The following is a 26,616-nucleotide window of genomic DNA, read 5'->3' on the forward strand; positions in this document are numbered from 1 at the left end:
CACACTATCATTAAGGTACAGATTAACAATCGTACACTACCTAAGAGTAGATAGTATTCAGTGACGATCACACATTAACAGCTTTTCGACTCTGGTCCACTCCACTAAGCTGTTTATTGACTATCGTCGGCCAAGAATTCTAGTCCTATATGCAAGTGTCGAACGCCGCCCTGGCGCGCAGGAGACGTTTCGGATGGTGTCACTCATCCCTGAAACCACATGTGAACACAGTTCTAGTAGTACTCGTACATTCCCGTCTGCCAATATCAGACGATGCGAAACGCGGGCTGGTATTCGTAGATGCCCAGAGTCTCGAGCCCTCGGCGGTCGTCTCGTGACACGTTGGTCCCTCGTGCTGGCCAGCCACCCGTGGATGGAGATATTGGAGACATCCCACGTAGTTCTCCCGACGTTTCACAGCTTGACATACCTGAGTCTGTTGTCAATATTATTGAGGTCTGGATTCGTAAGAGCGCTGCCAGCCGCGCCCTTACCTCAGGTGGGTGCAGGCTGTCACACATCATCGATTCGACTTATTCTAGTACCCGACGCAAGGAAGCTCGAGGGCATGAGGCTAACAAACCTGTGTGCGACCGGGGCCTGGCAGTTTGTGACTTGCTTGTGATGGGTGAAGGGCTGGGTCAGCGCTAGCTAGCTAGACGGATGTCAATGTTTGCTTGTCTCGCACGTGGCACTCCGTTGGTGAATGACGATATGCAAGCTCCAGCTAGCATGGTGATTCTCCAACACTGCAGTCAAAGCTCGAATTGCTGTTTTATACCTCTTGGGCATCGAAAACATGAATTGTTCGAATTATTTTGATAGCCTTTAGATCGTTATCCTAGTAGATACTACAGTAACCAATACCTAGGTAGTTTAATAAGTGCCAGTAACTACCAATACACGATGGCGGGAGGTATCGCGGCTTTGCCTTATATCGCTTTAATATATTAAGTTGTATATCTACCGGGTCGTTACTCTCCCCAATAGAGACCAGACTCACAGCCATTGTCTCTAAGCATAAAAAAGAATTCAGCCAAGACACAATCCGATATACCTGGATGCTCAAAGCACTTATGGCGCTTCAGTAAGCTCCTTTCGAGTACAGACTACGTATATCTAGCTGTAGGGTAGGTGGGCAGCTTGTTGGAACTGGAAGGCGACGCAGTTAACAGTGGCTGGGCCGAGATCAACACTGGAATGGAGCGACCATGTCTAATAATATCATTCAACGCCTTGAGGGTCCTGGCAAGACGTTGATCTTGGACTGCAAGCCGGCAGATCGGAGGTCCACCTTGGACGGAGCGGGCTACGCCCGGGAGACTCCGCCCAACAAGGCGGGTGCTGAAGCCAAAAAAGCGGTCCGGGGCCCTCTTGGTGCACTGTCACCCGTGGTGTGGCTGCGCAGCCATCCCGCCTGCCTTTCAGGTTGCCAGCCGCACCTCTCCTGATCCAATCGACGCTCTGATCCGGCTAAGCCCGTCGCAACATCGCCTGACTTTCTGGAAACTTGAAGCTTCTAATACCGGATGGTCTGGGCCCTGCAGTCCAACATGAAACAGCGTTGACGAGCAAAAGGGTTTCTGACACCCTTTTCCACCTTGTGCTCCTCCGCCATCCCGTCCCTCTCCCGACTACTACCATGGCGCGCCGACGGCACTTCACACTGACGGTAGTGCTGGCCCTCGTCGTCTTCTGCAGCATCTCCTACCTCTTCTCCACTCCCTCCGCCCCGACAAGGCGCTCCCCCAATGCCCAGTATGGGCGCGAGCTTGACTTCCTCCCCGACGACCAGCCGGCCGCCCCGCTGAAGCCCGCCCCTGAGGGCTCCGACTCGGCCTTCAAGGTCGACCTCGATTCCATGCCCACGGGCATCCTCGAAGGCGAATCAATTGCGCCCAAGCTTGAGAATGCAACACTGAAGTACACATATGCCCACGCGCGCCGCGCATGCTCTGGAGATCGATACAAGGAACCATAGAATGCTAATGGAGGAACTCTAGAGCTGAACTCGGTCGCGCCACGTGGAAGTTCATGCACACAATGGTCGCCCGCTTCCCCGAGAAGCCCTCGCCCGACGACCGCCAGACCCTCGAGACCTTCGTTTACCTTTTCAGCCGGCTGTACCCCTGCGGCGACTGCGCGCGCCACTTCCGCGGCCTGCTGGCGCAGTACCCGCCCCAGACGAGCAGCCGCAACGCCGCCGCGGGCTGGCTCTGCTTTGTGCACAACCTCGTCAACGAGCGCCTCGAGAAGCCCATCTTTGATTGTAACAAGATTGGGGATTTCTACGACTGCGGGTGCGGCGAGGAGGGCGAGGAGGGCGAGGAGGGAAAGGAGGGGAGGAAGGGTGAAGCTGGGGAGCTGCCAGAGCTGGAGCTGGAGAAGCAATGATAGCATCAGCAGTATTTGTTAGATGCCTATACCTAACGAATTTCTTATAGAGCGTTATGAATGCATACTACTATCGGGACATTTTACAAATGGAGATAGTCATCGTACGTGTAAGGGGCTGTGGTAGGCGACCAGAGGAAACCAAGAAAATTACGGCATACGGACTTAGTGGCCCAGATTCGAAATTATTCCTCTTTACGGCAAGGAGTCGCCTGCCTGCGGCAATGATCCTGAGGCGATGGCATGTCTGCTAATGTTCTAGATGAAGGTGGTCTGTTACGTACATTGTACTCCGTAGGTGTCCGACTTGCGAGAGGGCTGACAATCAATCAAGAAATACAAACAAGGGAATACCTTTCAGAAATAAAGATGACCTTTCCTCCACACGATTGATCAACTCTTTGACAAGAGATACCTTTGTAGTTGCTAGTGAATGGCGATGGTTGTCATGTGCTACGTCACGTGATTGATGTCATTAATCGTGTACGGCCTGCGCGTCGAGAGCTGCCTGAGCTGCGCCATTGACCCATTTGAGAGCTCCAGCTTCCACCCCGCCAGACCAACGAGGGGACACAACAAGTTACTTTTGACAACACCCACCGCATCTGCCCGAGCACCGATACCGACGAACAATTACATTCCTCACTAAAACCTTCCTTCCAATTTCGCAGATATGCAGTTCGGCAGGAGCGGCGAGCTGAGCCCAGGCAAGTAGAATCCCCGGCGGGCGCCAAGGCAGGACATGGCACTGACTGTAAGGGTTTAGATGGCATCCACGTTGATATGCAGGCCCTGAAGGCGGGCGAGGTTGAGTAAGGTCTCCAGGGCAGTGATTGTATCTTAGTGAATGGCTTGGCTAACTGCTTTCGCAGCCTGGGAACGTCGATGTAGGTTGGCGTCCTTGTTCGAGTGAGCGATCCTTAGTCTAACAATACTACAGCATGGCGGTGACGTTCAAGGATGGCGTTATTCTCGGTATGCAGACCTTTGGGGCTAAGGAGTTTCGAAGAGTAACTTGGTTCTGATATATGGGATTCACAGGCGCCGATTCGCGAACGACAACTGGACCCGTCATTGCCAACCGAGTGACGGACAAGCTTACCATGGTGCATGACTTTGTGTGGTGCTGCCGATCCGGATCCGCGGCGGACACGCAGGCTATTGCTGATATCGTGTCTCGGCATCTCAACCTGCAGGCGGTGCACCACGGCACGCCGACGACGACGGGTCAGTCGGCCAGCATCTTCTCCGAGATCTGCTACGCCAACAAGGATATGCTATCGTGAGTCCTATATAATACGACTAAGCCTTGGAGCTGAATACTAATCCATTATGGTAGGGCTGGACTGATTATCGGCGGATACCACCCTCGCTACGGCGGCGAGGTCTACTCGATTCCTATGGGAGGATCGCTACACAAGGAACCCTTCACCATCAGCGGCTCCGGCTCGACATACATCCGGGCACTCTGCCAGACGAACTGGAGGGAGAATATGGAGGAGAAGGATGCTATTAGCTTTGTCAGGGATAGCCTAAGGGAGGCCATCAGGTTCGACGGGAGCTCGGGTGGTGTGATTCGCGTGGCGGTACTGACGGCGAGGGGCGTGGAGCGGTGGTTGTTCACGCCCGATGACGACTACAAGCGGCCGACTTCTGACGTGCCGCGGAAGGCTGTCTGAGAGAGATGCTGCAAGGGAGGGACGACGGTCATGACGAAACAGGGGCACATATGGCTTCCTAGACTTTAGGAGAGATAATCTCCGGTGTACACTGCTAGAGCATTAGGCCGATCAAGATCAATAGGGCATGATGAATCGGAACAAGTCGAGCTCCAGATGGCCAGCGATATTGTTACGGGTGACGATTCGTCCTGGATGTCAGCACGTGGTCACCTTGACCTTGTCATGGCATCTATTTCTAGGCCACGACGACGGATAATAGTCTCGGGTAGTCGGCATTTGGGCGCTTAGGCACTGAATGGCACCGTGCAACTTGCAAGACATGTTTGAAACTAAAGGCTAGGTGGTCGTTGCGATTCCTTCCTTACTTTTTGTAGATGTTCACCGCCAGTGCGATGGACGGTGGTCTGTGGGCCGGCATCTTGGGACTCCGGATAATGATTTACCTGGTTTACATGGGAATGTGGAATATACGGTGAAGTGATCACCGGCGTGCTCGAATCAGCGTCGGTCAGGACGGCGAGCGGGGAGCGATAAGGGATTGCAGTCGCGCCCACGTGGGCAGAAGCTCGCCTGGCGTTTGACAACCAGGCTCCGGATGGCCGCAACCGGGAGGCGACAGGTTGAGGCTTTTGGGGCTGGGTAGTCGTAATCCTAATAAGGGACCAGGTTGCGGATGGGCAACGGCGGCCGCATTCGTCTACATTTCTGACCGGTTCTGCTCTCGCCGTCTAATTTTTCATCTCCTCCTTTCCCCTCTCTTTCTCTGATTTTGCGATAGCATCTGGGCGATACGGATCGCCCTGATTTGCGTGTATTGCCACCCTCTGGCGTCAGAGCTGGCTCTTTGGGTTCGCCATCCGGTATCACATCATCATCCATCGCCGCCAATCCTTTTTCCCCCACTTTACGTCTTCTGGGAAGAGGCCCCAGTTCCAAGGTCTCGAGACGACATCATATCTCTCCACATTGTTCGAAGAGCGATACATGTAGGATATTGCCAGCGTCTTTGCATACTATCTTGCCGTCCATTCGCATTTCACCGGCGGCTGCGCGACCGGAGCTCTGTTGGGCTTATTAGCTTGTGACGTCTCACTTTGGGCGTTAACGCGGACGAATAGTGATAACCGCAGCAACAGCTGTCGCAGAGCGCCTCATTTCAAACATAGTTGCATAGTAAGTCGGTCATCTCTTATCATCTGGGATTTGGTTTGATTTGGGCTGGCTGGTCTCCCACGCGCGCGCTGTGACAACTATTATGCATCTTGCATACGAATACCCATCTTGCCAAGCCCACGTGCCCCGACCTGAGGCGCGGTTGGGCATCTGGAGCTTGAAGCTTTGGGTATCTGTATCCATGAGGGTCACGGAGACGACACAGCCCGATGGCACTCCCGAAGAATGTCGCGGGTGCACCGAGGAGTCGAGAAGTCGAGAAGTCGGATGAGAGACTAGGAACGGCGAGACAGAGCTCCAGACCCGTTGGCGTCCCCCACTTGGCTCCTAGCACCGTTGGCCCATCCCGAGTTTTTGTCGGCTCCTGCACTGGCTGCAGCGCCTCAATCGGCGAAACCTGGAACCCTCGAGGCTCTGAGCCTCTGGACGCCCAGACTGCGGCCTGGAAGCCACTGCACCCTTCCCTCCACTCTCCTGGGCTTTCCCCGACCGTCTTTTCCCACCTCGCATCTTCACCTCTCACAACCAAACAACCCCCAGCATCTCTCCCCATTCCCCGTTTTACCCTGCTTTGCGCCCGTTTAGTCTCCCGGGTCGCTTTAATAGTTGCATCTTGTTTGCATTTCTCTCCTCGGCGCTGTTGTTCCCCCGCATTCACCACAGCTCGCATTCTTTGCCCCTCGTCCGGTCTCGCCTCCATCTCCCGTTTGCTTGACGAATCCTCGCGCCACGTTGACGACCGACGACCCCGTACGACGCTGACGACGACTTATTCCTAAAGATAATTCCATCTGCTCCTGTATCCAGCTTATCTACGCATACCTGCTTCATTCGCTGCTTCTCTCCTCGCTGCACCTCATTGCAGCTGGCGACCGCGCACTCCACCACCCCGCGTCTGCGATACGATGACATGGCAGCTGTAATTGGCGACCTGATTCCCGAGACCGCGCGATTCCACGCCATGATCGCGAATCCGCCGCTCCAGCATCATCACCATCACCATCCTCCTTCTCACCACCAGCATCCTCACGACGCATCTCCTTATCGTCCCGCCACCCGCCCCCGCCAATCCTCCAACGCCCGACCCAACCGGTCAGCATCTGCTGCCAGCCAGTCCGCACCGTCGACGACTGAACAAGACGCCGACGCAGTCGCTGACGTTCCCCAGAGGCGACCTAGCGATCCCTCTCGTGGCCTCGGATCTGCGTCGCGGATACCTTCCCCTCCGCCGTCGTCATCACCGGCCGCCACCTCCCAGCCTTCTGCCTCCGACAATGGGCAGAGCGCGTCTATGGCAGCTGAGATGATTAGTGCACCGGCCGACCCAACCTATACGCCCGCCTCGTCCGCCCCCTCGTCCACGTCGCACCGCTTACAACAGCCTTCCCCCGCCTCCGATGACTTCTCCATACCCTCCTCCGTCGCGACGCCAAGCTCGACCCCACGGCAGACCGTCATCCATGTCCGCGATATAGGCCATGTCAGGAGCCTCGCGCAGACAGACATGCTAGTCAGCGCTGGCCCCGATGTTCTCAATGGCGCGCCGCTTCAGCATATGAAGTACGACATTAGCGCCATGCCCATCGGCGACATCATCGAGATGGTGGCCGCTCTGCTGACCAAGATCACGTCCACCAACGATTTACAGCATGACGCTATGCAGCGCAACGCCGCCCACCAGCAACAGGCTAACCAGTCGAGCGACGCGAGCGGTTCCCAGATGAGCCCCATGAGCCACTCCGTGCTCGCCTTCCACGGGAAGAACATCCCCGCCATCACCATTCTTAGTTACCTCTCCCGGATACAGAAATACTGCCCCACTACGTTTGAAGTGTTTCTGAGTCTACTGGTCTACTTTGATCGGATGACGGAGAGGGTCAACGACCTGGTCACCAAGAGCGAGGAGGCGAGGAAGGCTGGCGCCAGCTCGCAGTGTCGAGCTGATGTTGCCATGAAGGACGGCGGGTCTGCCGAGGGTTCGGACGAGAGCGACTCTGACCTGGCGGATGATGACGATGATGAGATGGAGGACTCGGGCCGTATGGGTAGGGAGACGGTCATGACTATTCCCGAGGACGAGTCGGTCATAAACGGTCCGTCGACATACTTCGTCGTGGACAGTTTCAACATCCACCGCCTCATCATTGCCGGTGTCACCTGCTCCAGCAAATTCTTTTCCGACGTATTCTACACTAACTCGAGATACGCTAAGGTAAGTCTCCCGGTAAACTAGTGCACATCAATTTCCAGGTTGCTAACGTGTTCATAATCAGGTCGGAGGCCTCCCTCTCGCTGAGCTGAACCATCTCGAGCTCCAGTTCCTCGTGCTCAACGATTTCCGACTCGCCATTCCGGTGGAAGACCTGGAAGCGTACGCGACCATGCTCGTTGAGTTTTATGCTCGCGAGGTCGTCGTGCGTACTTGAAGAAGACGGATTTACACAATGCACCGCGCGTATGATGCTATAGACTTGCCGTAACACCTTTATCATCGGGGACTTTGAAAAGCTAGTCACTATGGAATAGCTAGCCTCGAGTTATGGACGGCTGCTCACGCGACCTGAAAGAGAGCGACGAAGCAGTGGGCTGCATACGTTCCCGCCCTCTGAGAATGCTGGGCTTCTGGTTTTATACCGGGGACGACCGACTGCTCCGACGGTATTTTGGATGTTTTGGTCCTCCCCCTTGAGCCATGTGGGATGACCCTATGAATACTGGGGCCACGGAAGAGTTGACTTCCCTCTCAACTCGCTCGTTATGGGGGAGGCAACCAGGCACGGGGTGAGCAGTGGGCTGCCTCGCGTGGCTGGTGGAGGAAAATAGGGACGCATCCCTTTTGGTTTAGACATGGGATGGGATCCTTGAGAGGGTAGCGGTGATACGTAGTACCTACATTATATGGAGGGAAAGGGGGCGACGGGAAGGAACAGAAGAGGGAGGGTTCATAACCCAGGGCGTCTGGGCGTTGGTAGAAAGACATGCTTTGACGGTTTATAATGTGGAATAGATTTGATGATATCTGTTGGCTGCCACTGGCTGAGGGCTAATACTGCTGTGACTTGGATTGGATTCGAATATACAAGTGAGCACCAGTGTCGACACGAATTTTCCACTCGACAGGATAGTTGATCATCCTTCGTGAAAATATATTGGTCATCTCTGGTATCATTGTTAGTTTGAACTGGGCTGCCTCTGAACCTGACACTCCCACTCTGTATTGTTTTCGTGTAAAGTCCCCTCCCAAAGCTCCGATGACTAAATTCTGCATTCACTTCGCCCATATGGCCCTCTCTAGTATATATATTCGCAGAAGAACTCTATAAAATGGATTGAGCCAGGTACAACCACCAGACTTGGACTCTTATAGCCACAACCTAAACCTCGTTAGAGACGATTCTCATTCCGGAAGTCATATGACTGGTCGGAACTTCATTTACAATCTCTCCCTTGAAGGTGATGTTTGTTCGCTTCTCTCTCTATATGCTATTAGAGATATCCACACGTCCAGGTTCGAGACTTGCCACATGGAATACCTAAGACGAACTGTCGATACATGGTAAGCAAAGAAAAGCGGGTCAAGGGAAGATCGAGGAAAGTAATTAAAATGGCCGCCCAAGCTGAATTGGTTTGGTACCAGTCGAATAAGGCTCAGAGGCATCTAGATTTTTGTGGCTCTACTCTTCAGCTGGGTAGTACAATCATGGGGTTCGCTGGACAAGTGGAATATACGTTCGACATGATGATACTTGGGCTACGACCAATCGTCTATGAACAAATTCATGTCTCGTCTCGATTCATGGTATCAGCTGATATACACACCCACAGCCCGCCCAACTGACTGCTCTTGCTCTATATGCGACATGACTCGCTTATGTAGTCCACACCGTACACTTAACAACTCAAGCCAAAAGGAACAAAAAAAAGGAATCCGTTCGCCCAAAACAATTTTTATACTCCAGTTCAAGCCGCAGCGATCATCGTCGTCGGCCGCATGGGCCCCTTCCTCGGCTCGTCGCCCCGGCTTAGGCGGTACTTGAGCTTGACGCCCATGGCCGCCAGCTCGACGTCGAGGTACTTGAGCGCTCCCGGAACCACGACCTGGGTCGTCTGGTCTCCGCCGACCCACGAGTGGCCCTGGCCATCCTCCCAGATCTCGCCCTGGATCTCAGTGAGGTCGATGCCCTCGCTGTCGTCGAGCTTGATGGCGCAGTTGCGGCACCGGACGATGCTGGCGCCCTTCTTCTTGCCGCCGGAGAACGGCGACACGGTGGGCTGCACCGACAGGAACGAGCCGCACCGGCGGCAGATCCACGACTTGGAGTAGTCGGAGCAGTTGAGCAGTCGGTCCTGAAGCAGGAAGGCGGTGCCGTGGGCGAGCAGCGCGTCGCGCTCCATTTCTCCCACACGGATACCACCACCCCTCTTCCTACCCTTGATGGGCTGACCAGTCGTAGGGACCACGGGACCCGTCGTACGGACCTGGTACTTATCGTTGACCATGTGACGCAGACGCTGGTAGTAGACAAGGCCGATGTAGATATCGGCGCCCAGCTCCTCACCCGTGATGCCCGAGTACATGGGCTCGTTTCCGTGGTAGTTGTACCCGGCCTTCATCAGCTGGTGGCCAAAGTACTCGGCAGCGGTGTTCTCCTCGTTGAACTTGAAGGGCGTCGAATCCTGCGCCAGGCCGTGGAGAGCACCAGCCTTGCCAGCCAGGGACTCGACAAACATGCCAATCGTCATTCGGGACGGGAAGGCGTGGGGGTTGATGATAATGTCGGGCTGCATTCCGGACTCGGAGAAGGGCAGGTCTCCGGCCGGCCACTTTTGCGAGCACACACCCTTCTGACCGTGACGGGACGAAAACTTGTCACCAATGATGGGAGATCGGGGTATACGGAGCTTGAGGGAGATGGTCTGCAGAGGCTCGTTGCCAGATTCGGCACCGATGAGGCGGACCTCCTCGACAAAACCGGTCTCGGATTCCTTGTACTTCTCGTAGTGGGTGACGCCGTCAAGGTTGACCAGGTTGCCATTGTAATCAGGCGTGACCGTGTGCCATGCGCAGATGATATCGCCTTCCGAGACGAGTCGGCCGATGTGTGGCAGACCATCCTCATCGAGCATCCCCTGGTAGGATGCGGGGACATGGCTATGGGGCGCGAAGCCGAACGACTTGGTCACACTCTTCGTCGCCTTTGTCCTGGAGTCGTCCTTGAGAGAGATCTTCTTCGTCTTGTAGATGGTTCCGTGACCAAAGCCGCGCTCGTGTGACGACTTGTTCAGAATCATGGCGTCATCCATGTCATAGCCAGTGTACGAGATGACAGCAACGACGGCGTTGGTACCGTTGGGGAAGTTGTCGAAGCCGTAGGTGTTGTGGAGGGGAGCGCGCACAATCGGTGTCTGGCCCGTCTGCAGGCGGTATGACTTGTTGTCTGTACGGTGCATGATAGCCGCACCCGGTGTTCCCATGGTCTGCTTACCCATCTGGCACTGGTACATGTTTCGGGGAGATTGGTTGAAATCCGAGAAGGGTGTCATGTTGGCGAGGATGGAGAGCATGTTGGTAGGCTCAGTCTCGACATGAGTCGACCGCCCAGACTCAATCTCCTCGGGAACGACGGCAATGGACATGTAAGGCTGCTCATAGGGGCCGACGAAATCCTCCTTCTGGAGAGGGAGGTACTTGGTGGGGCGCACCATTCTCGCCGGGGTCGAGGTCATGAAGATGCCTGGGTACGAACCACCTCGGGATGGCGGGACGTAGCCAATCTCGAGATGCAGAGGGACGCCGTGAGATCCCTCGACCTTCCAGTACCTCAGGCAATCAGCTATCCTGATGGACTCCTTGGGGGTACAGAAACCCAGGAGCTTTCCGTCGAGGACCACTGGCACACTCTCCTCAGTTGACGCCGATGATGTGCTCACCAGGCCTAGCTCGTTTGCCAATGCCGGAATGGTTGACACATCAACAGAGTCGGTCATAATCTTGCACTTGTGCGCAAGATGGTTTAGCAGACCGCACGGCGCACCATCGGGTGTGTGGACGGGGCACATGAAACCCCATGACTCGGGCAGCAGTTTTCGCACGGCGGTCGTCTTGAGCTGCGCGAAAAAGGCACCTCTGTGGACCATTCGGAAATGACTGATGAAACGAAGGAAGTTGAGCTTTTCTGCGACCACGGTGAAACCAGCCGTCTGTTGCAGATCTAGGCCAGATGGACTGATCAGGTTGCCAGTCGAGAGGAAGTATTCGAGGGAGTTACCCAGATTCTCGTTGGCTTTTCTGAAGATGGCGTTGGGAAATTCCTTGAGGAAGTCGTCCGAGGTGAAGTTAGTTCCTGTGTGCCTCCTAAGGAAGTCTCTGATAGATGCCCGCACGTTGGTGCTGAGGAACTCATCCAGTCTTTCCTTGATAATCTGTCCATACAGGAAACCTCCGAGAAGGATCTCCTGATTCTGAATCGCGTCCGGGTTGTCCACGGCACACTCACCGGCCACCAGGGCATGGAGCTTCCGGATCATGAATAGTAGCATGCGGAACTTATCGTTGTCCTGTGCCGGGGTCACATCAATGTTGCCAAGATGAACGAGAACAACGCGACGAAGGAACTCGGTTCCGACTTCATAGTCGGTCATGGTATCGGGAACGCCAAGGACGACACGGAACTTCTCTCCCAAGAAGGCGCGGGTCTCGGACTTGGTATAGAGGCCATAGCTCTTGTACGTGCGGAGAAGTAGCTCAACACGGTCCGTCAGGAAAGAATTCTTAACAGCCTTGGAGCCCATGGGGCCGATGAGCCCCTCGAAAATTTCGCGGTCATTGGTGTCCACAAGCGCCTTGAGGATCATCATGACGGGCACGAGGTACTCGTTCTTGCGCCAAGAGAACCGGAAGGTGATGTTGCCATCGTCGAGGTAGTGGAGGACGTTGGTCTGGGAGGTTTCGTCGGGACGAACTGATCGAAGAATGATACCGTAAGGGGTGTACCCGGGTCCTCGATTTTGGAAACTGGGCCGGCTGATAGCCATCGGAAAGTTCCTCTTGTTCAGCTGTAGCATACGAATAATCTTCTCGATACCGTTGACGACGAAGTATCCACCCAACTCCTCAGACTCTTCTTTGCGCTCAACCAACTGCTTCGGGGAGTTGTTCTGGAGATGGCATCGATTCGACTAAGGTACTTGTCAGAGCCTAGTGCTTAGTTGAAGAGGGTATGTATGGGGGAATTCTCACCTTGAGCATGACTGGAACCTGGCCAAGTTCTCGGACGAATTCAACAGGGTCACCACCGTTGATGCTATACTCAAAAGTGGCCGACAGTCTGCCACGGTAGGTGACATGACGCTCCCTGCATTCAGCGGGAAGAACCTCGCGATTTCGGGCGAGCTTGTTGGAGGGGGGGACCTGTGGCTTCTGGAGGGTCACATCCTTATAACGAATGGTCAGGCAGTTTTTCCCCTCGGGGCCCGCCCTGTCATCGCCATCGAGGTACGTCTTGGTCCCAATGTCTGCGATGCCATAGTCTAAAAGGCCCAGCTTGCCATTGTCTGGGAAGAGGCGGTCGAAGGACTCGATATGGGGATCGACAGCGGACTGCAGCGCAGGGTATGCGGTGTGGTCTTCGGGGGGGTTTCGGAAGAGATTTTCTCGACGAAGAGTATTATATTCGTGATTCCACTCGGTTTCGGTGGCGGCGGGTGCCATTGTGGTTGGAGCGCAGCCCAGTCGCAGGCCGGCGGTTGTTGAAGCAATCAGCTTGTCGTGGACATGAAATTGGCCCAGATGGCGACCGACAGACGATGTACGCCCAAGTGGCCAGGCTTTGGAGGGAGCCTAGGGAATTGAGCGGCTTTCAGCGGGCTATGGCTGGCCGATTGGATCGTTCCGGGTGAAGAGGTCGATCGCACGCTTGATCCCGCCGGATTGGAGGTGAAGAAAAAAAAAAGTTGACCGTCGTGATAAGATAAGATCACATGAGTTGGTGATGGTTATCGATAATGGCGGAGACCCCCACCTTGAAGAGCTGGCAAACACATCTTCAACAAACCTCTCCCGCGTCAGGGAAAGGCCCCAGACCAAGGAGCTGATTAGAGATAATGCTCTGGCCTAACACTACCTGCAGGCCCAAAAACAGAATATTTGGGGGGAGAGAGGCTGGCAATATTTGACCAAGCTATCTAGAACTCCCGAGTTGTGGTATCAGGGCTCACGAGTATGACCCGACACAGACCTCACGAGACGCTTTGAGGGTTGTAGCACGTCATGGATGAGCTCTACTGACCTGGCTTGAGCTGAAGCACAGTGAGAAACATTCTGATGAATGGAGTATGCAGTGGTCAGAGGCCTGCTGATGCGCTGATGCTCTGAGCCGGTTGGACGCACTTCTGCAGTAGCTGCAGGGTCTGCATTCACTATGCACCCCGGGATTATCTTCTAGGCAGCGTGACAAACTCTCATACCACTATGATGTCTCTGCTGTAGGGCCTAGAGAAAGTCTGATGCAGGACGGCAGGGGCGCCTGTCAGATGCTCATTACTTGCATCTAGGGTGCCATCGTGCTGGAAGCACTGGGACCTTGGTCATCGAGAAATCAAGGTGACAGAACTCCCATCAAGATCACAGAACTGCCGGCTCATACCCTCTGTCGTGCGGCCTTGGTTCGTGCAGCGGCATTTTCGGTGTAAGTCTGGGATACTATGACCCGTTGGCTGTGACGAGAGGTGCAGGCATTGCCCGGATCACAGAGCGCTTCGGTAGATGCAGGGCTGGGAGCCAGGGTATCCGGGAAAAAGAGGTTGCCGCCGGATCACAACGGACTAGCATGAGGTATCAGCAGTTCATCGGACAGGCCCATGCCATGGCCCTGGAAGTCCGATGCCGCACTGTCTAGCCATGATCTGTCTGGCAACCCTGATCAAACTCGATGGAACAAGGGCCAGTGCTCACGGCGACCAACTGAGCAGGTTCTAATCCCCTACCAGCACCTTCAGGTCCTTGACCACCTAGCCGCCGAGGTGGCATCCATGGGTGCACTGACGTCGAGGAGGAGGGCTGGGCTGCAGTACACCCCCCGGTTGGTGATCGCCCCAAAGATGTCGGCAAACGAATGAGACGCTGCAGCGGTTAACCAGAAACGGGCACGCAGCACGATCCGGTGACTTGCTTCAGGCCACCAGGTGTAACGCTGTGCTGCTAGAGACATCTGCTCCTGCATCGGCCTGGTGGGATCTCCACGTTTGAACGCGCAAGTCGATGCTTTTTATGAGTCTACTGGCTCTGTCAAGGTGACAGCTATTACTGCTTTCCAGTGCAGTGGTCATGGTGGGATCGGGAGGATATTCGCGTCGATGGACAAGGTAGATCGCTCACTGATACGGTATGAGGAGGAGACAACGTGATCTTGAGAAATACCACGATTATTACTCCGTAGTAGAGGTCGCACCGCTTCGCGAGGCACGGGTCGTCCCTCTACGTTCTTGGCGCCCCTCCTTGTGGCCTGTATGCCACCCCAAGCCCAAAGTACCCTCCATCTCCTCCTCTATTATCCCACTTGCAGCCCTCGTCCTCGTTTCCTGTGTTGGACGATCCTGTGGCTTGAACGCCTGCCTGCTGTTGTGAGTAGCCATGGCCTGTCTGTTTGATGCGGGCAAGTGTCCCGCCCGCGCTGTGTCTTAATGTTGGATGAGAGACCCGTGGAGTGAGGTTCAGCACCTGCAAGCCTGCAGCTGGATTAGGTAGGCCTCTGGGGGGCCAGTGGGGAGAGCGGGCGCGGTGCGGTGCGGTGCGGTCGGATGCGGTGCAGCGACCCCCAGTGGAGGTCTGGAGGTCCCGCCAACCCAGGGCTGCTCCAACGGTGCAGTCGAACCTGGCCAGCCTGACGGGGACCAAAGTGCAGAGCTGCCCCTCGTTTGCCGATCTGGTTACTTCCTGGTCGCCGTGCTTGGCCTTGCTCCTTCATCACTCTGCTATCTGCTCGACAAACCGCCAACCTACAACCTGGCCGCCTCTACGCGCGCGCAGCAAACGTTGCCCCATCTGCCCGCTTTTTGTCCCTTGCCGGCCGGCCTGCGTCACCTCGTCGCTTACCGCTCACCTTAATAGTCACCTGCCAGTCCTTCCGAGACCGACTTGCCTTGACCTCTTTGTTGGACCAACGTCTACGATCTTACATAGCCGCCTTGCTCGATACCTACCCTCCCTACCTTCGCAAGAAAGAATACGAAAGCCTCCCCCGCCGTTGCCTACGGTTACTTTCGTCCTCGCTCGTTCCTGGCCACGAGTCAACCTCGTCGCGCTGCTCGTCCGCTTGCCCCCCTCCTGTCTTCGTCAAACGCACGTTCCCTCCTCGCTGCAACCGGCCCGAGCCCATCTCTGGCCTCCACGCCGGCGAGTGTTTCTTTCTAACGACCACACATATTTTGCGACCTCAGGTCGCCTTTCGGTTGACGTTCGCACCGTCGCTTCGCCTCTGGTTTGTCGCCAGCGCGCGTCCTGAGCAACTCGCCTGATCGTAGCCTTCTTTTTATTTGTCACTTGTGGCTGGATCCGTCACGACAACATGTCGGGAATATTTCGGAGAGTATACGACTGGCTCATGAGAACATTTTGGTGAGTGTGTGGGCCGCACATTCGAGGCAGCCACCCCGTGGCTCCGATGCTCGTCATGGTCGTCGTCGGCTTCTGGAATCTGCGCTAACCTTGACGGCCAGGGCGTTAGAGATGGAAGTGACCATGGTAGGCCTGCAGAATGCGGGCAAAACATCGTTGCTGCGGGTTCTCGCTGTAAGTTCCCAAGAGACTGACTCTTCGCTCCCCACTCCTGCTAATCGTCTGTGCAGGGAGGAGAGTTTACAGTCGAGTAAGTGCCGCTGAGTCGGACGAAACCCTTGACGGCATATTGCTGCTTCTCGGAACCCAATATCGTGTACGCCGCGCTAACCCCGGATCTCGTGTAGCTCAATCCCGACAGTCGGCTTCAATATGAAGCGGGTGCAACGTGGCCATGTTACACTGAAGTGCTGGGATATCGGCGGGCAGCCGCGATTCCGGAACATGTGGGAGCGATACTGCCGCGGAGTCAACGCCATCGTCTTCATCGTCGATATTGCCGATACCGAGCTCATCCCGCAGGCTAAGGATGAGCTCCATGCCCTAATGAACAACCAGACGCTTTTGGGAATCCCGCTGCTAGTGCTGGGGAACAAATCAGATCTGCCTCAGAAGCTGTCGGTAGATGAGTTGATCGACGAGCTCGACCTGAGGAGAATCCAAGACCGAGAGGTGTGCTGCTATGGCATCAGTGCCAAGGAGGAGACCAATCTAGATGCCGTGGTTTCGTTCTTGATGAAGTACGCCACCCGATGAAGGATTGAGCGAGCGAGCGATCCGTTAGGCTCTTGCTCCCATTTGCTTTCCAACCCTGTTCTAATCTTGGCTCGAGAGCATGCGATCGTTTTCTTTGCAATGGCGGGCCGATGGATCATTGCGAGGCGTCGAGGGGGGCGGCATCTAATTCATTACGTTTTTTTCTTTCATGGAAAATGGGATCAAACAAGAGCGAACAAAGAGGCCGCGACATGCGGCATGGCCCCGCAGGCAGAGGCATGAACGGCAAACATACCTTATATACACCTATTCTCTTCCCCTGACACGACGCGAAGGCGGGCATCGATAGGTGGTCTAAGAGCACCGCGCCGAGATCCTCCTAGTACTCGTATCGCCTGGATGGTCTTTCTGCTGACGAGAAGCGGGCGCAGGGCGGACCCCTTGTTGGAAGACGATTGTTGGACGCGGCCTTTGCGACGCGGTTACGGGACCCCTGCTAGCCCGAATATCGACGCGGTTTTGTTTCCTTTGGTTGAACTTGACGGTTGGTCGCGGGAGGATGGCATCCATATATTCCAGACATTTTCCTCTGGTGTTCCAACGACACAAGGTGGTTCGATAAGATAGCGGACAATGATTGACGACTTATGATATCTAGCAAGCGAAGCCGGCAGATGTGCTGTATATCAAGTGTCCTGTTGATGCCCGAATGCCTAACGGCAAGGTGTTTGCCACGGAGAGCTCGTGCGCATGGGAAGTGAACGTTTCTGCCGTTCCTGTGGAGGCCAAGGTTGGTTGGCAAGGTGGTGGCCGGGGTTTGGGAGCATCCCGCCACCTGACAGGGGAGCGGCGCTAAACCGCGAAGGTGAATTGGTCTGATAGTGTTGGGATATCCGTGCTGATATAGAGGAGGAGCAAGAAGTGTCTGTGCGTCTGTGCGAAGAGAAAGGGGACCATGGAGGAAGCAGAATGGAAGGGGGCGAGGAGGTTCAAATGATGAGCTGTCAACGATGTATGTACTCGTATGTACTTCTCCGCCCTCTGAGCTTGCACCGCAAGCTGCAAAGCACACGGACCACCTTGATGCGTTGGCAGAATCTGGCACCACAGTTCACCACCACCCACCTGGCGGACCCTCCGCACGCGGCGGGACGAGCCTTTGGCGCTCGGTTCTTGGTGAACGCTGGCCTGGTTCGGGGGTTGCAACGGTGTAATCGGATTGGGCGAAGGGCGATGAGGAGGGGTGGTGTGGTTCCATTTGCGGCACTGCCAGCGCATCGCGCAGGAGGCATGATGGACGGGCCGGGGGAGGGTTGGGCTTGGGGCTTTTTGGGGGGGGGGGATTGCTGTGTCTGCTTGGCGCGTAATATTTGGGACAGGTCTGGTCGGGTGATGAAAAGAGGAGTTCGAGCGACATGTTGGGTCCCTGTCTTGGAGTTGTGACGACGTTTCATCGTGTGTGTTGCTCGGCGGCAGTCTGGAAGAATGTCACAGGCAAGTCAGCAGGACCCCGAAGGTGGTGGTGAAACTGGTTATTTTGGGGTTGACTTGCCGGTGCTTTGCGTTGAATCTGAGCTGTCGATGAGCCCTCATCCAGGGTAGGTGGGTAGGTAGCTACCATGGAGCGGAAGGTGCTCGCAATCCACTTTATCAGGTGCGACTCCACCTGCCACCTTCCATCTGGGTTGACAGTTGGCAGTTGACGGTTGACACTCCAATCCTCCACCTTGATCGCCCATCGGATGACAGATTAAGCCTTTCAGACTTGCACGTACCTGGACTCCACTGCCGGGCGAATCACACCATGCGGGCTTCCGTGCAGGCGGTCTTATGGGGGGCCGTTGCTGGGGCGAGGCCGATGATGCCCCGGACTTCACGAGTTTGGCTACAAGCACCGCGATACCTCTCTACAACGCTGTCAGGAAGATCTAAAGGCGCCTCCCACAATGCTTGGATTGGACACAAAGGCCCGGGGGCCTTTGACCTGAGGAGTACGAGCACCTCCGTTAATCATCCATCACATGTGCGCTCGGCAACATGAATATGCTGACACTGGCCAGGCGATACTACCACTACGCCCACGCCAGCTATGCTCGCGGCTGTTCAGTCCTGCACCCTGCTCGATGACGTTCTTCAGGAGGACCCAACGACTCTAGACCTCGAGGCTCATGTTGCCTCTCTGACCGGCAAGGAGGCTGCTCTGTTTGTCACTTCGGGAACCATGGGAAACCAGCTTGGGCTGCGAACGCTCCTCACACAGCCTCCCTACGGCGTACTATGCGATGATCGCTCGCATATTGTCCAGTACGAGGCTGGCGGGTTCGTGGCTCCCTCAACTCCCTCACGGAGCCCCTTGAGCTGACGCGTAATCGATACCCCCCAGTGTCTCATCGTTATCTGGGGCCTCTGTAAAGACAGTCCTCCCAAGGAACGGTGTGCATCTCACCCTCGAAGACGTTGCCACCAATGCCGTGATAGATGACGACGTCCACAGCTGTCCCACACGGGTTATCAGCCTCGAGAACACCCTCAACGGTATGGTCATGCCCCTTAACGAGATCCGCCGCATCTCGGCCTTTGCCCAGGATCACGGCATCCGGATGCACTGCGACGGCGCTCGGCTTTGGGAGGCCGTCGCGGCCGGCGCTGGCACCCTGCCGCAGTTCTGCGACCTCTTTGACACGGTCACTTTGTGCTTCTCCAAGGGTCTCGGCGCGCCCGTGGGAAGCATCCTGGTCGGCACCGAGGCAGCTATGAAGCATTCCCGCTGGGTGCGCAAGTCTCTGGGCGGCGGCATGCGCCAGCCGGGTCTTCTGGCCGCGTGCGCACGGGTTGCCGTCGATGAGACGTTCGGCGCCAAGGTTGATGGGGGCGATAGTTTACTTAGGGCGACGCATGAGCTGGCCAAGAAGGTCGAGAGGCTGTGGACGGCCAAGGGCGGGAAACTGGTGCATCCCGTGCACACCAACATGTGCTGGCTTGATCTCGACGCGGCGGGATGCAGCCCCGGGCGGTTTATCGAGTACGGCAAGGAGGTCGGGCTGAAGCTGATGGGAAACCGGCTGGTGCTGGACTACCAGGTGGCGCAGCATGGCGACGAGGTACTGCGGAGGCTCTACGGGGTATTTTCCAGAGTCTTCTCGGAACCTCGCGAGGATCTGGGACAGTCTCAAGTGGGGAAGGGCAGCATGTACAGGGTATGAGGGGTGTATCTGGGGATTGGCCGTCTCCTGTGCTCAACTCGGGTTGCTGTTGTTGCATTAAGGTCTACGTCCCCGATGCCCATTCAACCATGCGCTACGAAGTACAGGCTCGATCGGTCAATCTGCCACGAACCAGGATTAGGATCAGCAAAACTGCCGAAGATAGCATGGACAAGCTTCTCGGGGGAAGGCGAATGGTGGTTCGTACCGTTCGTATCCGCACCCTCTCGTCTCGATGTGCGAGTACTATCCGTACACGCACGTAAGAATGCGTATTGATCAAGACTTGGGCCGTGCCGCCACATGGCCGGCAGCATCCGACCCCAGATCTGACAGCTCGGAGCCTCGGAGGAGTCGGGCGAGTTGAGAGACAGCAAACGGGGCCCAATTACGGGGACGACACCGATTGGGGATGGCGCCTGACATGGTTGCATTTTGCTGCATTCTCCTGGTTTTTGCTGCATTTCCCCCATGGCACCCACGACGCCAAGGCAACGCCCATCAAATCTCATTAAACGGGGGACGTCGCCAAGGCCCCTTGACCGCGCTGTCGCCCAATTGGGGACAAGAGGACATTTAGGCGGCCTCTTTTGGCCATTTGCTGCTGGCTTGGCCGCTTGGGTCAACTGGGTGGTGCTATGTGTGGTTCTACCAATGCCGCCCCTCTTAATTGCCTCCTCCCACGATAGAGGTTTGCTCTCTTTCCTCTGCTTTCCTTGCCGCGCAGTCACTCGTTTATATTACTTTTCGCGCGCGGTATGGCCACAGTCGCCTTCCATTTCAGCCTTGTCGCCTTGAGTTGGTGACCAGCCTTTTGTACTACATTGTAGTACCTAACCGCTAATATTCATGTCGCGCTTCCTCGGAATCGTGGCGTTGCTGGGCGCGGGTGCTACCGCGTCCCAGCAGGGACAGGTCAACCTTCTCTTCCCGGCCAACTGGGAGCCCGAGGACGTCGCGGCGTCGATCGTGGATGTGGAAAAGAGCAAGACGACGTTTTCGCTCGGCTGTCTGCCCAAGGCTACCGGCTGCTCCATCTTCCTCGAAACCATGACCCAGGGCCCTACGACCTGGATCTACGGCGGAGAGTGGAATAACATTGCGGGGGTCGATGAATAGTAGGCCTATATTTTTGCTCTTTGGGTGATTTACCCTGGCTTACGGGCCGTGATAGTACTCTGGACAACAACTGCGAGGTCAACACGGCCAAGGATGCCATGACGTGCACTCTGGCCGTGACGCAGGTCAAGGACGACAAGACGCTGTCCACCGTTAGGACCGACACGACCGAGGGCCTCGGCGACTTTGTTTACCCCGTCCCCATCACCGCCGGGATCCATAAGCTCTACTACGACCACCCGAAGCCGACCAAGACGGAGGCGGCGACGACCAAGGAGACGCAGACCAGCACTGGCGACGACGGGTCCACCACTGCCGAGCCGACCAGCTTTGAGCCCGCCAGCACGTCCTCGGAGGAGACCAAGGTCCGGGGGGAGCCATCGCAGTCCCTTGTCACCACCTCTGATCTCGTCTTCCTTGCCCCCAAACCGACCAAGGCCACCGTCCCGGAGTCCTCCGCCGCGCCTACCACCACTCCGGATGCTCCTCCGTCTTCTTCTGCCTCTTCTTCTTCTTCTTCCGATGATGCACCCCCTCCCGCCGTCTTGACGCCCAGCGCCACAGGCGAGAATGCTGCACCCGCTGCGACCCGCAACGCCATGTTGATCGGCGCGGCGGCTGTGGTGGGCGGTGCCTGGATTCTCTGATTACTTTGATATGGATTAATTTCCAAAGACCAATGGCAATATAACCTGATTTACGAATAGATATTTGGATGTTTAATGTATGTGTATATGTGTATATACTTTGTATTAAACTTGGTTTATCGTTTTCGCGTGACCCGTAGGCGGGCGCCCTGTGACAAGGCCCAACTCTAAATCTCGACGCGCGAATTTGGGTTTGATGCCGGGTGGACGGGAAGTCTATTGCCCCGGTGGATTCAATCACCTTGGATGGTTTCTCCCATTTTCATCGCCAGCATCTCATCCACGATTTAGAGAAGCTTATCGTCGCCCGCCGCTTCAAATGGGCCTCATCGACCCGAAGCCGCTTTACCACAAGTACCGGCCGTTTATACGCAAGAAGCAGCTGCGCAAACTGCTTCTCGTCACGCTGCTGCGATGGCTGATGACGGCCGCCATCGTGGGTGCCATCTACGGCGTGCTCGTGGCCTACTCGAACAGGGAGGCCATGCGGAAGCACAAGAAGCGCGAGTTCAGCGCCATCATCGTGGCCCTGTCTATTGCCCTGTCGCTGAACCTGATGAGCTCGCTGAGGTCCATGGCTGGGGAGCTACGGTGGTGGCTGTTGAGTCTGCGCGAGTGGCCCATCATTGAGGTACGTGAAATGAAATCGCCCTGAGGGGTAATTACGCACACGCAGGCACTGAACCGAGCTGAGAGAGAACCAGGCAGATCTCATTCTGCAGTGCGAGCACCTGAGCCACGTCGTCAAGCTGGCCTTTGCGTCGAAGCTCTGGGCGGTTCGCCTGGCGGCCGTCTGCTGGGTCCTGATTAACCTGGTAAGTCAGGAATCGAGGGGAGAGGCCTTGTATCTGGCTGACAGCTTCCCCCAGGCTGCTCAAGCCGCCATCGCGACACTCTCCTTGACATGGACGGTGGAAGCGGCCGATACCGTCACCGTGACGAGGCCGGGTATGGTGTCCATACCGGACATGTCCAACATCCAGACCAATAAGGTGCTGTCATCGACGTCGCAGGCCCTAAGTGCGCTTCGGTACACAGCCAACAGGTAAGCTAGTGTGAATCGTGCCAGTATGGACTTGACCTGACGTGGGAACCGTAGCTATGGGCTCACCTCCCTTGCGTACGTATGGGGCACATTGGACGAGATTCCCAAGCCGGGAACCATCTTTGACCCGGACGAACCCCTCATCTTCTGCGGGGTAGACTTGTGCACGTATCTCTTCTACGAGGCCACCGTGAACGAGGGAAGGAACTACATGTCCGTGGCGACGAACAGGACCGTGACCACGAAGGCTGAATGCAGCAGCTGGCCGGTGATAGAAGGAGGCGACGGGAGAAAGTCGTCCATCGTCATTGACGACGACAAGAAGACCAACGTGACCATCCCTGCCATCAACGGCGACTCCCAGACGACTTTCATGGCCAACATCGACGCTGGACTGGGCCCGGACTGGAGCTACATCGCCGCATTTGAGGCCTCGTCCACGGACCCCTGGTTCTACAACTGCCAAGTCACCGTCGGCCCCGTTGTCAACGCCGTCCTCCCAGAGCACGAGCTCGGGGCCAACGTTTCGTCCCTGGCAGCATCCGCCATCGCACTGCAGGGCTACGGGGCGTCCCAGCTGGCCACCGCCGAGGACACGACGCAGCAGTTCCAGAGCTATCCAGCCGAATCGACCTTTGGCGAGCCGCAGGGAGGCAGCACGAACGGCATGGCCGCGCTGCTAGCATCCTTTGCGACGGGCGTCGTGGCCGTCACGGCGCAGTCCAACGCCAACCTCCACGCCCGCGGCCTCAAGCCTCTCCGGGGCGTGCACCTGCACATCGACGACGGCTGGACGGACGTGACGGTGGTGCTGTGCGTGATCCTGGGCGCGCAGCTGCTGCTGGGCCTGCTGGCGGCGCTGCTGGCCAACACGGTCGTCGTCAGGGCCCACAGCTACCTGGGCATGGCTCACCTGCTGCGGCCCGTGTCGCAGAAGCTGAGCTACTACCGCTGCCACGGGGTGCACGAGAAGGAGAGCGAGACGCTGCATGGGCCGGAGCCGACGCTGCGGTACCGGCAGTCGAGGGTGGGGGATTATTCGTTTGAGACGGACTGCGAGGTTGATCCTATCTGATGTTTATGCAATTTTTGTACTGGGGTATAATGAATAATGCATTAATTTGTCACATGTATTCGTATATTGATGTCTTTCTAGCACCGGAGGTACCGTGTAGGATTTTCCCCATTCGGCTCCGGGACACGGCCCCACATCCGAGGTCACCACTCCGAGACCAACTACTAGTACACGAAGCCGCCACCGCGGTTGCGGAAGAACCCCTCGGGGTCCATGGTCTGCTGAATCCCCTTGAGCTTCTCGTAGTCCCGGTACATGCCCGTGACATTCTGATCGCCCGCGGCGTCGTTCATCAGCAGCGGGAGGTAGTATTCCTTCCCGCCCGTCCACTCCGGCACCTTCTCCTCCAGCCACTCGACGAGCGCGCGCGACGCGCCGTTGAACAGCTCGTCGTCCTTGCCGGAGCTCCAAGAGCACTGGATCTCGAGCAGGATGCGGTCCGGGTCGGACCCCGCGATGCCCATGGCGTTGGAGCCTAGGTCCTGGCTGTGCTGGCCGATGACGGAGGGGAAGGGCTGGAAGTCGATGGAGCACTGCGACGTGGCGCGCAGGATCGTCAGGTACTCCTTGACGAGCGACGTGAACTTGTCCGAGATCTCGGCGTAGATCTGCGGGGCGTCGGGGATGTAGGGGATGGTGAAGGTCTGGACCGTGTTAGTCTTTTCGTGGGGGACGGGTTCGTCAAAGGCCAGGTAGTAGGAGGACTTACTCGGAAGGAGATGCGTGACTGGAGAATCTCGGCGCCCTGGCCGTTGGACTTCAACTACAGAACAGATTTAATAAAAATGGGTCACTGGAGCAGCCATTTCTTTCACGCTTACCAGCTCTGCGTAGGACTGCGTCGAAGTGATATCCAGCGTGGAATCAATCTCGAGGAACTTGGCAAACGCGCCCTCGGTCGGGGGCTCCGGCCCATCGTAGAAGTAGAAGAGGATGAAGATGTGGAGGCCTCCGACGGCGATGGTGTCCGTGAGAATGATGGCTGCCTTGGTGTCGTCGGCATTGCCGGGGACGAACTCGTGGAGGGCTGCGTAGATCTCCTCGGCCTTGCCAGCGCCATAGATTCTCATGCCGCCCCAGACGTCCCCAATGGGGTACGCCTTGACGGTGAACTGGGTGACGATGCCTTACTTGAAATTAGCATAGTGCCGTTGGGATGTAACACCGGGTACCTGGACTCACCCATCTGGCTGCCACTGCCCCTCAAGGCAATGGCAAGGTCTGGATCCTCGGAAGCATCGACGTTGACAATGGTGCCGTCAGACTTGACAATCTCCCAGCCAACAATGCTCTGTAATGGCCGTCAGAAGAGATATTCCTAGCTCGGCGAGGTAGGCTTACATCGGCAGCTAGACCGTACTGGGAAGACAGGAACGAGATACCGCCCTGGAGGAGGTATCCTCCAACACCAACAAGGCCTGCAGTTAAAGTCAGTGACCATGTTCTCCGAATGTAGGAATTAGGAACGTACCCAGGCGGCCTCCGACAATGGCGACGCCCTGCTCAACAAGCGGGCCGATGACATCGTTCCACTCGCCTCCCGGCTTGACATACGCCAGCCCCGTCCCCGCATCGTACTCGACACCAGAGAGGTCCTTGGTTGAGATCAGTACACCGTCCTGGATGCTCGAGTGCCTCGCGTTGGGCGTGTGCCCGCCGCTCTTGACAGCAAACTGCACGTCCGGGTACCTGGCGAGCACCTTGACGGCAGCGGCCACCTCGTCGGCGGACTGCGGCAGGACCAGGCACGCGGGCTTGGCGTCGCGCAGGGCCGTCGACCAGTACGAGTTGACCTCGGAGGTGTAGGGGATGGTGAAGCGCGTGGAGACGCGGCTAGGCACGGCGGTGGCGAGCTCGTCACAGGCCTTCTTCGTGGCGGCGCTGGGGGCCGCGATGGCGCTGGCCGTGAGGGCTACGGCGACCCAGAGGGCCCTGGCGCTGGATGGGAGCATGGTATGATGTCTTCACCGTGAACTGGACTGGGAGTAGGTCGGATGGTGATGACTATGGATACAATTAGGCTTGGTGACGGGGGGGATCTTATCATTTAACCATTCTCAAACTCTTGTTGGTCTTGGTACTCTACAGACCTTCTTCACATGCACACAAAACACCTTGGATAAGATACACATGGACGACGTCGTGGGAGCCGCAGCGCGGGAAGTCATACCAGGTTGATGCTACACTTGCGACTGGTGCTGGTCCCAGCGACCAGCGAAACGACGTGCGGCGAGGTTCCAGATCCCGGGCTCTGCGGGGAAATGAAGCAGGGAATTGGATTTCGGAAAAGGCGGCATCATCATGCTGGGCAGGGGATACTAAGGACTGACAAGAAACAGTCAAGGCCGGACGTACGGAGAGGCATCGTGGCATTGACGTGGTGACACTGAAGGATCGGTACGAAGTACGGATATGATTAGCGTGAATTGGTGTGCAAAGAGCCTGCCTGGGGTGCAGACTTTGCAATTATGGGCGATGTCGACTAAGGTTGGAGCCGAGCTGCCAGGAAATTTAAAGTCATGGACGACGTCGCCCAGGGGCGCAGTAGATCGCAGTAGGAGAATAGTCGAGTTGTCAGGGGTACCGACCGAATCGGGATTGTTTGCCCCGAGATCTGCACGACTACCCCGTACCACTGAGAGACTCCAAGAACTGGATGATGCTCGCGACTGCATACTCTATTCAGCGTCAATAAGCTTGGAACGTTCGAAAATTGATATCGGCAATGTGTAGCTAGGCATGCTCCTAGTATGTCCCGGTGTACTGAGATTGCCTCACCTTGGCGGGACATCAAATTCGATGAGAGAATATCTTGTTGATGACCGAGGCCCCGTGGGAGTCTGTTTCCTGGATAGTCATCTCCGTAAGGAGTCAGGATTTGTCGATGATGAAGTCAGCACATACTGGAGACATTAAGGGGCGCGCGAGGCCAAATATTCCCTGTTT

General features: G+C 56.4%; 9 protein-coding genes across 9 annotated transcripts; 7 read left to right on the top strand and 2 right to left on the bottom strand.

Annotated features, from left to right (window-relative positions):
• Positions 1 to 1,211: 1,211 nt before the first annotated feature.
• Positions 1,212 to 2,394, top strand: ACO1O0_008364 (flavin-linked sulfhydryl oxidase; the record flags this gene model as incomplete). The annotated part of the gene is made up of 3 exons (XM_083197728.1): positions 1,212 to 1,377; positions 1,677 to 1,923; positions 2,004 to 2,394. The coding sequence occupies 3 exons, from the start codon at positions 1,212 to 1,214 to the stop codon at positions 2,392 to 2,394; spliced, it is 804 nt and encodes a 267-aa protein (XP_083047196.1).
• Positions 2,395 to 3,335: 941 nt separating this feature from the next.
• Positions 3,336 to 4,073, top strand: PRE3 (proteasome core particle subunit beta 1; the record flags this gene model as incomplete). The annotated part of the gene is made up of 3 exons (XM_083197729.1): positions 3,336 to 3,369; positions 3,436 to 3,676; positions 3,734 to 4,073. The coding sequence occupies 3 exons, from the start codon at positions 3,336 to 3,338 to the stop codon at positions 4,071 to 4,073; spliced, it is 615 nt and encodes a 204-aa protein (XP_083047197.1).
• A 2,086-nt stretch (positions 4,074 to 6,159) lies between these two features.
• PCL7 (cyclin-domain-containing protein) lies at positions 6,160 to 7,675 on the top strand (the record flags this gene model as incomplete). Its single annotated transcript, XM_083197730.1, has 3 exons — positions 6,160 to 6,168; positions 6,271 to 7,461; positions 7,523 to 7,675. 3 exons carry the CDS (start codon positions 6,160 to 6,162, stop codon positions 7,673 to 7,675), a joined length of 1,353 nt encoding a protein of 450 aa, XP_083047198.1.
• Positions 7,676 to 9,209: 1,534 nt separating this feature from the next.
• ACR2 (DNA-directed RNA polymerase I core subunit RPA135) lies at positions 9,210 to 12,960 on the bottom strand (the record flags this gene model as incomplete). The annotated part of the gene is made up of 2 exons (XM_083197731.1): positions 9,210 to 12,428; positions 12,490 to 12,960. 2 exons carry the CDS (start codon positions 12,958 to 12,960, stop codon positions 9,210 to 9,212), a joined length of 3,690 nt encoding a protein of 1,229 aa, XP_083047199.1.
• Positions 12,961 to 15,987: 3,027 nt separating this feature from the next.
• On the top strand, positions 15,988 to 16,620 carry ACO1O0_008368 (P-loop containing nucleoside triphosphate hydrolase protein; the record flags this gene model as incomplete). Its single annotated transcript, XM_083197732.1, has 3 exons — positions 15,988 to 16,038; positions 16,095 to 16,114; positions 16,212 to 16,620. The coding sequence occupies 3 exons, from the start codon at positions 15,988 to 15,990 to the stop codon at positions 16,618 to 16,620; spliced, it is 480 nt and encodes a 159-aa protein (XP_083047200.1).
• Positions 16,621 to 18,670: 2,050 nt separating this feature from the next.
• Positions 18,671 to 19,784, top strand: ACO1O0_008369 (pyridoxal phosphate-dependent transferase; the record flags this gene model as incomplete). The annotated part of the gene is made up of 2 exons (XM_083197733.1): positions 18,671 to 18,900; positions 19,010 to 19,784. 2 exons carry the CDS (start codon positions 18,671 to 18,673, stop codon positions 19,782 to 19,784), a joined length of 1,005 nt encoding a protein of 334 aa, XP_083047201.1.
• Positions 19,785 to 20,633: 849 nt separating this feature from the next.
• ACO1O0_008370 (uncharacterized protein) lies at positions 20,634 to 21,550 on the top strand (the record flags this gene model as incomplete). The annotated part of the gene is made up of 2 exons (XM_083197734.1): positions 20,634 to 20,872; positions 20,959 to 21,550. The coding sequence occupies 2 exons, from the start codon at positions 20,634 to 20,636 to the stop codon at positions 21,548 to 21,550; spliced, it is 831 nt and encodes a 276-aa protein (XP_083047202.1).
• Positions 21,551 to 21,869: 319 nt separating this feature from the next.
• ACO1O0_008371 (uncharacterized protein) lies at positions 21,870 to 23,670 on the top strand (the record flags this gene model as incomplete). Its single annotated transcript, XM_083197735.1, has 4 exons — positions 21,870 to 22,181; positions 22,273 to 22,365; positions 22,420 to 22,595; positions 22,650 to 23,670. The coding sequence occupies 4 exons, from the start codon at positions 21,870 to 21,872 to the stop codon at positions 23,668 to 23,670; spliced, it is 1,602 nt and encodes a 533-aa protein (XP_083047203.1).
• A 164-nt stretch (positions 23,671 to 23,834) lies between these two features.
• On the bottom strand, positions 23,835 to 25,622 carry ACO1O0_008372 (FAD-binding oxidoreductase; the record flags this gene model as incomplete). Its single annotated transcript, XM_083197736.1, has 6 exons — positions 23,835 to 24,314; positions 24,380 to 24,433; positions 24,492 to 24,796; positions 24,853 to 24,961; positions 25,012 to 25,088; positions 25,142 to 25,622. The coding sequence occupies 6 exons, from the start codon at positions 25,620 to 25,622 to the stop codon at positions 23,835 to 23,837; spliced, it is 1,506 nt and encodes a 501-aa protein (XP_083047204.1).
• Between the last annotated feature and the right edge of the window lie 994 nt (positions 25,623 to 26,616).

This window comes from Amphichorda felina, assembly GCF_050947745.1.
Source record: "Amphichorda felina strain 45539 chromosome Unknown scaffold_8, whole genome shotgun sequence".
Lineage (NCBI taxonomy): Eukaryota > Fungi > Ascomycota > Sordariomycetes > Hypocreales > Bionectriaceae > Amphichorda > Amphichorda felina.